Source organism: Symphalangus syndactylus, chromosome 10 (assembly GCF_028878055.3).
Source record: "Symphalangus syndactylus isolate Jambi chromosome 10, NHGRI_mSymSyn1-v2.1_pri, whole genome shotgun sequence".
NCBI lineage: Eukaryota > Metazoa > Chordata > Mammalia > Primates > Hylobatidae > Symphalangus > Symphalangus syndactylus.
The window spans coordinates 116,713,133-116,723,334 of NC_072432.2; the positions used below are offsets into that span (position 1 = coordinate 116,713,133).

The 10,202-nt window shown below is 51.3% G+C and overlaps 1 protein-coding gene across 1 annotated transcript; it reads right to left on the reverse strand.

Moving 5' to 3' along the window:
- Positions 1–3,607: 3,607 nt before the first annotated feature.
- On the reverse strand, positions 3,608–8,453 carry NKX2-6 (NK2 homeobox 6). Its single transcript, XM_055297440.2, has 2 exons — positions 8,022–8,453; positions 3,608–4,949 (listed from the first exon to the last, which is right to left on the reverse strand). The coding sequence occupies exons 1-2, from the start codon at positions 8,293–8,295 to the stop codon at positions 4,318–4,320; spliced, it is 906 nt and encodes a 301-aa protein (XP_055153415.2). The 5' UTR covers positions 8,296–8,453; the 3' UTR covers positions 3,608–4,317.
- Between the last annotated feature and the right edge of the window lie 1,749 nt (positions 8,454–10,202).

Sequence of the window (10,202 nt, forward strand, 5' to 3'; positions counted from 1 at the left end):
TCAGTGCTCACTTTACAGGTATTCTTTAAACTGTACATATGCTTTATGTAGTCTTCTGGGTCTATGATCTATCTCATAATTTTAAAAAATTAAAGGCATCTGAAATCAATAGAGAGCCACCCCAAATTAGAATAGTAGCCTCAGAGACCCATCTCTTCAATTGTATAGGTGCAGAGAATGAAGTCCAGAGAGGTTAGGAAGCTCACTCAAGGTCACAGAGCATGTTCTTAGTGGAACTGGGACTAGAATGAAAGGACTCCAAACTCAGGTTTCTCTACCTCCTCTATGTCTCTGGACTCTTCATTAGGGGAGGGGAAGGGAAGGGAAGGGAGGAGCACAGCTTTTAAGCCTGAGAGTTCCCTCGTTTTGTGAAAAAGAAAAATGGCCAGTTGGTGAGCCAATAAAATAATAAAGAGCTGGCAGAAACATTGAGGGTTGTAAAGACTTTTCAAATGGAATTTTAAAAGATTTAAATATGCCTTCCTCAAATCGTAATAATGATTTAGTTAATCATAATAATGACAACATTACAAAAAATAAATACCAGGAATCTGGCAAGTCTGTGATCTAGAATTAGACTCCATCTGACTTGCAGATGGTATCAGGATGGAGCTGGGTTGGAGTGGGGCTGGGATGGGAAAGGAAAGACAGGGAGCCAGGAAGTCTGCAACTTTATTGACTTATCCACCTGGCCTAGGTGAGACCCCTAGCCCTGGGACAGTCAGGAAAGGAACCTCTGCTATCTCTCTGAGAGCTTTTTTGTTTTGTTTAGAGGTCAATTACTTCCCATTTGGGGAACTTGTGAACATTAAGAGGTGACCGGAGTGAACGATGGAGATAAGAGGCTGATTGCTTACAGAGCGGCTCCCTGGTAAAAGCTCTGCAGAGGATAAGCAGTTGTCGGTAAGAGACACACAAAAAGGGGCAGCTTTCAGTGCAGAGGAGAGATTACGGAGACGGAGACGGAAGACAGGCAGCTGGGGGTGGGCTTGATGAGCTGGGAGAGTGATGCATTTTAAAGTGATCTTGACAGGCAAAGAGTGGGGAGATGGGGGAAGAGAATTTTTCCTTCATTCTCCTTTCCTTTAGGAATGAAATCTTTGCTGTCATGTGAATCTCAAACTTCCTTGCTGTGGTCTGAAGGAAAAGCCACGTGGATTGCACATGGACAAGGTTTTTGTTATAGTTTTTTTTTTTTTTTTTTTTTTTTTGCCAGCCAGATATAGATGTCTCAGCAATCTAGGGAGCATAACAAAAAATGTGGCAGGCAAATGGAACATCTAAAGGATCTTGGGTGTACATGTAACTGACACCCCTTCCCACCTCCCAAACCCCTTCAGCCAACTGAATGCAGTTTACAAAGTCCCGGAAGCTAACTTGAACTGTATGTCAAACTACTATAAAATTTAGCTCTGGCTTTGGCATATACCCATTTCTTTTCTCCATTCCAAAGTCCTAGAGCTTTCCTGGAACCACTCCCAGTAAACAGTGTCATTCCCCTGCTAATCACCAGGATTAACCCCCATCCTCCGTGTAGCCTTCTCTAAGCACCCCAGCTTGGGCCAGATTTTCTTTCTCTCTAGAGTGAGCTTAATGTCTGTCCTATTTGACATGCAGCATATACCACCTTTTATTTTTAGACACCTTCCTCATGTTGGTCTTTGCTTTCCCAATTAGAAAATACATTCCTTAAGGGTGGCAGCCAAATCTTATTTTTTTCTTGTGTCCCTACCAGGAATGTTCAGCAATGCTTGAGTTCCTGATGATTAAACTGAGCCCCTTTCTTTCCCCTTCACTGTGAGCCTTGACCCAACCATCCCTGATCTTCCTGTACTTCTCCCTGTGGTCATAAAGGTGTAGAGAAGGCATGGGAGTCTTTCACTCGCCCTAACTCTGGAGACAAAGTTATTCAAAACATCACATATCTAGTAACTGCTTCTTCTGCTACTATTCTATGTTAGAAGATGGTGAGAGGATGAAGGAAATAACATTTATTAATTTCCTACTCTGTGCCAAGTACTTCTCAATCCATACTACAGTGACCTGTATTTCTGGGTTAGGGACCTTACCCGGAGGATTTTAAACAAATTAACATATAGCATTTTAGAATCTGATAATAGAAAAGTTTAATAAATCTCACTTAACCATTGCAGGCTGGGCAGATTATATATAACTCAGTGGCAGCGTTGGACTGCAGCTCGCCTGTCATGGGTCTAAGGCTGGTGTCCAAGGGTGAGACCTCTCCTCTTGTAAGGAATGGCCTCCCAAGTGAAAGAAGAGGGGTGGCACTCTATGACAATTCTCTCATGGTGGAGATTTTCAGCGTAATCTCCACCTTTTTTCTCAGTTTTGTTGACCAAGTTGACTCACCGATATTCCCAAATTTAAAATAGGCATATCCACTCTTTAATCCCAGGGGCACAACACTATAATTGGAAGATACTGTGAAGTGTTTCTGAACACACTTTTATTGGCAGTGAGCATGGAGAAATGAGGGCTGGGCTCGGCTGGGTGACTCACACCTGTAATCCCAGCACTTTGAGAAGCTGAGGCGGGAGGATCGCTTGAGCCAGCCTGGGCATCACAGGGAGACCCTGTCTATATACAAAATTTAAAAAATTATCTGGGTGTGGTGACATGCACCTATAGTCCCAGCTGCTTGAAAGGCTGAGGTGGGAAGATGGTTCAAGCTTGGGAGGTGTAAGCTACAGTGAGCTAGGATTGGACCATGCCATTACACTCCAGCCTGGGCAATAGAGCAGGCTCAATAAATAAATACCCCAGCCCAATAAATAAATAATAAATAAACGGAAAAAAAAGAAAAGAGAGAAGTGGCAAAAACCGAAAGGAGAGAAAATGTAAGAAAATGATAGTAAAAAAATTAACCACTACTTTTTTTTTAAGCTTAAACATATACACTCTAAGGGATGAAAGCTATCAACAGTCAGGTATAGTTTACATACCCTCAAGCAGTCTGCTTCTCACTTTAGTAAAACAACCAGGCCGTATTAGAAATCAGAAAATTCAGGGGTAGTACGTTTGAATTAAATATGGGAATTTATCAAATATGAGAATTTAACGTTCAAGAAGTCAGTAGTCCTGCGGGATGAATAATTAGAATTTTCATTGTCTAAAAATGCAATCCAAGGGGAGAAAAAAAAAGCCACATTTTCCTACTAAATTTTCTATAATATCTGTCTTGGCAAACACACATTTTCTATTTGATCCCATGTCCCTATGAGTAAAATGAGTTTGTTTTCATTCTTGAATTTGCATGACCTCAGATACGTTAGGGGTTGAGATGTCAAAATGTCACAATTTTAGAAAGCCTAAAGGTCAGGCTTTCTACCCATCTTTTTAGGACTTTGGGGGCACTTGATCTTTTCCTGGCTCAAAACTTAGAAACTGCTGATGCTCCAAAGAAAACCTACAAAGAGGGAGGCGAGAGGAGTGTGAGGGAAGAAATTAGGAAACCTACCTCCAAGACTGAATTGGTTTTGTTCTCCTAGCACTTCTGGGCTTCATTTTTACTTTAACTCGAAATTGTTTCAAGGTAATGGCGAATACATGTTCTAACGGCCTACACACACGCAACCACATGCACACTTATTTAGTATATTTATTGGTGGTGCTGTGCTGTACAAAGAGATAAAATGCACAACAGTGAAAGGGACAGGAATGTAGAGCCTACTTCCAGGAGAGCAGTCGTGGCCAGAAAAGAGCGCTCCTCTGAATTAATGGAGTCCCCAGGGGCGCGGCCTTGTGGGGATGTTTAAATCCCACAGGAAGAGGCTCAAAGCAGGTTCCTCTTCGTGAACTTCCCGGATCCTCAAGTTCCCAGCTCTTCAGCCCCCTTCCCGCCCTCCCGTCCTCTTCTCTTTCTTCCCCAACAGCTGTCATTAATTGGAGGATGGTAGGCCCGCTAGATGACCATCACCATTCACCCGCGATGCCCCGGGGCTGCTGCGTACAGATGCAAGAGCCTCTCGGGCCTCTGGGGTTGAAGCCCCAAAAGTCGCGCCTCAGTACTGCTCCCATACCCCAAACTGCCAGCCAGCCTCGGTTTTCTTCAGTCCCTGTGTTGCTTGGTGGGTGACGGGTGGAGGGGTCGCCTTTTGGGGGAAGAACGTCCCGGGCGGGACCTTTAACTGGGTGACCGTGGTGCAGATCGCAGTTCCAGAGATCCCTCCGGAAAGAAGCGCCGTTGGGTGGTCGCTTCCTTCCAGCGCCGCGTCCACTCCTTCCTGTGGCGACCTGCGGGCGGAGGGGAGTGGACCGAGCATCTGGCCCTGGTAGGCAGAGTCAAGCTGAGGAGACTCACCAGGCCCTGACGCCCTGCAGCGTGGCTGCCAGATGGCCCTGCGGGGTGGCATTCTGGCCACCGTGTCCGAAGCCCGCGCTGGCCAGTGGTGTGTGAGGCGCAGGACCCGAGGGCGCACCCGCGTAGCAGCTGCCGTAGCCTGAGCCGTAGGGTGCTCCGGTGTAGCCTCCGTAGCAAGAATAGGGCGACACTGCGGCACCGTAGGGGCTGGGGAAGGCAGGTGAACCGGGCCCCGGGCCCAGGCAGGGCTTGCCATCGCGCACCAGGACGGGCACCGCCACTCGGCGCGGAGTTAGAGGGTGGCCGGCCAGTTCCAGCGACTTGTCCTGGCGCTGTCTCTTGCATTTGTAGCGTCGGTTCTGGAACCAGATCTTGACCTGCGTGGACGTGAGCTGTAGCGCGCTGGCCAGGTGCTCGCGCTCGGGCGCTGACAGGTACCGCTGCTGCTTGAAGCGCCGCTCCAGGGCCAGCACCTGCGTCTGCGAAAAGAGCACGCGCGGCTTCCGTCGTTGCCGCGCCTTGGGCTGCTCGGAGCGGCCACCCTGCACGCTGTCGCCGCTGTTGCCAACGCCGCGCTCTGGCACCCTGGTCCCGCCGCCGAGGGGCGAGGGCGCGCTTAGGCCGGGCTCTAAAAGCACAGGAAGGGACACATCAGCGCCCAGCCTAAGGCTCACCTGAGCAGTTCCTACTTAGTTTTCAAGACTTTCCTCTCCCTGGCAGCCTTCACTCTGGGCAGCCCCCTTCTCCCTCCTACTGCCCCCGAACCCTGTCCCAGGACTGTCTCAGTGTTTTTTCCCCTCCAAGCTCTGTCACTTTTATATGTTACTGCTGGAACATAAATTGTGATACTTCATGGTCCCCGTTGTGTGAGTCCTTTTCCAAAAGGTAGACTCTAGATAAAGAGTTAAGGTAGCTCCATTTGCTTCTTAGAATGTGTGTGCATGGGCCGGGCGCAGTGGCTCACGCCTGTAATCCCAGCACTTTGGGAGGCCGAGAGGGGCGGATCACGAGGTCAGGAGATCGAGACCATCCTGGCTAACACGGGGAAACCCCGTTTCTACTAAAAATATAAAACATCAGCCGGGCGTGGTGGCGGGCGCCTGTAGTCCCAGCTACTCGGGAGGCTGAGGCAGGAGAATGGCGTGAACCCGGGAGGCGGAGCTTGCAGTGAGCCGAGATCGCGCCACTGCACTCCAGCCTGGGTGACAGAGCGAGACTCCGTCTCAAAAAAAAAAAAAAAAAAAAAAAATGTGTGCGCATGGTAAATCTTCGCTGTGAGGAACAAGTGTGAGTGGAGGTGTCTATCAGATTGGGGAGACTTTGGACCCTCCTTGGAAGTAGAGAAAGAAGGAGAAGAAAGAGGAAGAGGAGGAGGAGGAGGAGGAAGAGGAGGAGGAGAAGAAGGAGGAAAGGAAGGAAAAACAGAGAGAAGCCCGGGTGTCAAGAATGCGCAAACTTGGTGACAGGCTCTCAGGAGGCTCCTGTCTGCCTCATCTTGTCTTTTTGATGCAGCCCTCCACCAACACCAGGGACGCATCCCAGCTTTCGTGGATGTGATGCTTTGTAATCCAAATTAACAATGTATTATGAAAACAAAATATTTATTGGCTCCTGACTTTTGGCTCAGAAACTGAGGTTCTCTTTGAGAGATACATAAAGTTGAGGTCCACATTTGGCTTCTTAAAAAGTAGCCTCTCCCTCCTTTGGGGTCTTTCTGGCAAGCAGGTGGTGTGGGCTTCACCCTGAAGTCCTCCTTTCACCCAGGGCGACCCCTACAGTTGAGACTGTGTCCACCAAGATGCAGCATTTTCCTCCCTTCTCACTTCTGTCCTGTCTGGGCTTAAGCCCCGTTTTACCCCAAGGGTGGATAGAAGGGAAATGCTGAGTTTTCATGGGATCTCGCGCCAGGAGAAAACCAGGACGATGGAGGGGATGCAAGTTCATGGCAAGACGGGACAGGACTCTAAATGAGCCAGTGCGATTGGAACCAGACCGCTAATACCCAAGGCACTGGCACAATCTCCTGGGGCGATGGAGCTGTTTGGTATTTAAAGTGTGAGGAGAGAACAACTTCCTTCAGAGACGCCTGTGCTCAGATAAACTGAGGCCATCTCTCCTTGCAAAGAGTAAAAATCCTGAGGAGGATTTGTTTTCTTAGCACATCAAAAGGTAACAACTGACCTTCAGCCAGGCTGCAGAGCAAGGAGGACCCCATTTGAAAGTCACAGATCATGCAGGACCTGGGGCTGCACAGCACCGCAGGGTGCGCCAGCACCCTGCTCCCTCCTGTTCACAGTCCTGGCGTTCTTGAGGGCAAGGTGATTGGCTGCGATGGAGGAGGGCATGAAGCCCACCGAAGGTGCCTTCCCTGTCCGGATCGCCACCGTGGCCTTGGGCTCAGTTCCTGAAGCTGGCCTCGGGTCCCTCCTCGGCGGCGTCCACTGCTGCCGCAGAATAGACGCTCCCAGGATCTGGTTTCCAGCGGGAGAAGGAAGGCGCCGCAAATACCATCGGCTGCGAGGCGACTGTGGTGGTCGAAGGAACGTAATCCTTTGTCGGCGGAGCCGAAGTGATCGCCGAGTTGGCTGAGCGGCGCCGAGGGAGTTTAGAATCCGCTGCAGAAAACCTACCAGCTTCTTCGCGGACACAACAGATAATGTTCTTAGGCTTCTGGAGTTAGTGAGTAGCCGGCCTGCAAGCCGGTAAATAACTCCGATCTAGCTCCTTGAGTTATTTCGTTCGTTTGCGCCTTGAATAGAGGCGCCATGGCACAGTCTGGCAGAGGAGGCCTGCCCTGCCGGGCTCTACTCGGGGCCCCCGCGTTGAGAATGCCGAGCGAGGTGCTAAGATTTGGAGAGAAAAAGGTGGCGTTTTCATTCCTTGTAACGTCGGGCTTCTCCAGCCGAAGCCTCCGGATCGACACAACGCAACTCCCCGCCAGCCCATTCCCTTCCAGCGGGCTGGACACAGGTGCGTGGGCCACGCAGCCTGGCGCGCACGGTTGCGCCTTCGGATTCAAGCGACAGGACTCGGCCAGAACCGTGTCCCTGGGCAGAGAAAACCCTGGCAGCCTTTAACATTCTCCCTGACGCGGAGAATCCTGCGCCAACGGGGCCTTCCACTTCGGGAGACTCAATCGCCACTCGGTCCCCACCTTCCGTCTTCCAGAAGAAAAATCCATGAGGAGGAATGGGGGGCCCTCGACCAGGCCAGCAAGAAAGGGCCCGGTTAGGAGTGACCCCAGAGCCACGAGGGTTCCACTGCTTTGATGGCCACACGCTTTTGCCAACGGTTTGGGGGTGGAGAGACACCAGGTGATGGTAGGGAAGGGCGGTGGTGACTGGCACGGCTAAGACCCTGCGGAGGGTTTCGCTGTAGAGATGAGAAGGTGGAGGTTCTGGGCACTGTGGCTGCGAGTGGGAGCGATGCGTTTGTGGGAATCAGAGGAGCGGATTTGGGAAAAGTGAATCCTTAAGATTCAGGGCTTTAATTTCGTTAGGGGTGTGTGAAGCACACTGGGTGTCAGGATAGGGTGGGAATGGGATTCGAGAGGCCTTTTTTTTGACTCCTCAAGTGAGAGAAAATGGAGAGAAAGTCTCGAACCCAGGAGATAGGAGGCATATTTTCCCCATGCACGCATGGATCACGCCCCTCCGCCCCACATTCCCCCGTAGGAGGCAAGACTTGAGCGCTTACTCACGTGGCTCCCCCATCCGTTCCGCGTCCATCTCCAAGACTGCCTCACAGGGACCCCCAGGAGGCTCCGAACCGTCCAGCTTTCTGTCACCGCCGCCGCCACCAGCGTTGTGAACCTCTGGCCCTCGCGGCTCTGGGTCCATTCTCAGGTACTGAAAGTTTTCCGGGCTCTTCCGCACCCCCGGATTTGGCGAAGCCGCGGGGCAGCTCCGCTCGCGCTCCAGTCGCAGAATGTCCTTGACCGAGAAGGGGGTAGAGGTGACTGGGCTCAGCAGCATCCCGAAGGCGGATGGGGCGGGGCCGAGGAGGTCCCCGTGAGGAGCGGCACCCTGAGCTTCCCGTCTTGTCGCTGTAGGCCCCGCAGACAGACCCAAGCTCTGGCACAGACGCCCAGCGTCCCAGACAGCGCCTTCCCCTGGGCCATGTCGGTGGGCCCGGGTCCAGGGCCGGGTGACGAGACCATAGCCCCCCATTGGTTCTCGCAGAAACCACGTGCTAGCCCTGCACCTTCCTCCCCCAGCGCTTTCTTCCCGCGCCCGTCTAATCCTCTCTAGTCCCCAGTCGCCTTCCTGGGAGGTTTGGTTCGTATTGACCGTTCTCAGAGCAAAGAAAACGTGGAGAGACAGTGCTGCGCGCGGCTCAGATCTCCGTCAATACGGTACTAGCGGGAGCTTCCGAGGTCAACCTAGGGTCCACCGGGACCCTCCTAGTGGACATGCGGGGATTGGAGGTGGAGTCCTTGCTGTGCAACCCGATCCGGTCCATCCAGCCTGGTCTTAGCTCAACTCTGCATTCTTATGGCGGAGGAAAGCTAAGATAGAGACAGCTGGGACCCGCGGGATTTGAGGTGCGCGCTGGGATCTTACGTGCGCAGAGGCCGAACCGCAGAGTAGAAGTGAGTCTTGACCCGCCAGGGCCTATGTTGAGATGGAAATCTCCCTCTTTGAACCGAATCCAGGTCTGCGGAGTCCCCACCCACCACTTCCTAGGAGCGGCGTCTCAGCCCCAGGACCGAGGGATGGGTGCGGGGGCTACATGTGGGGAGCCCCCGACCTCTTAAAGGGCTCCGCGAATGGTGGGGGAGACGGGAAGGCAATCGCTGCGGCCCGCGCAAAGTGGTCAGAGGCGCGGGGGTGGGGGGTGGGCTCCCGTCGCTCTTGGCATCCCCACGTTCCTTTTCTTGCTCTCCTTTATCCTCCTTAAAGCGGATTGCCTGGAGCGTGCCAGCTTGTGTGCGCGTATAAATGCGGCGCCCGCCGAAGGGCTGGGAAGATTTGACTCGCATTAGATCTCCAGAAAAGGCCCTCGGTTACGGCGGGCACCGAGTAAATGGCGCAGCGGGGCACAAAGGTTACCAACATGGAGATAGCGCCAACAGATCCAGCTCCTGCTGTTACTACTCCTGGATCAGGGAAACGTGATTTGGTGTCAGCAGTTCCAGCACTGAAGCGAAGAGGGTTTAAAAATTGTGTTTTAATCACAGTGGGATCTCATTAGAGTTCTTTTGGGGATTTCAGATCAAATGTTTCTTTTTGTTTTTCTTTCCTTCCTTTCCCTCCCTCCCTCCCTTCTTTCTTTCTTTCTTTCTCTCTCTCTTTCTTTCTTTTCTTTTTCTTTCTTTCTCTTTCTTCTTCTTCTTCTTCTTTTTTTTTTTTTTTTTTGATACAGGGTCTCTCTCTGTCTCCCAGGCTGGAATGCAGTGGCCGGATCATGGCTCGCTGCAGCCTCGACCTGGACTCATTGATCCTCCCACCTCAGCCTCTTAAGTAGCTGGGACCACAGATGCGGCCACTAAGCCTGGCTATTTATTTATTTATTTATTTCTTGTAGAGCCGGGGTTTCGCCATGTTGCTTAGGCTGGTCTTGAACTCCTGAGCTCAAGCAATGTGCCCACCTCGGCCTCCCAAAGTGCTGGGATTACAGGTGTGAGCCACCGCGCAGGCCTCAAATGCTTCTTAAACCTACTTACGTGAATTCAATGTTACAACAGCTGTTTGAATATGATTATCTCCTGAAATTCAGATAAAACCAACTCATCTCCCCAGGCTAATGGGTGCAAAATTGCACACAAAGATTTATGCAAAATTTCAGCACATTTGATCATTCAGCTACAAAGTAATGATTTCTTATACATGGTAACATTTAATCTTCACATCAAATCTATACCCAAATGTTTCCAGCTTCT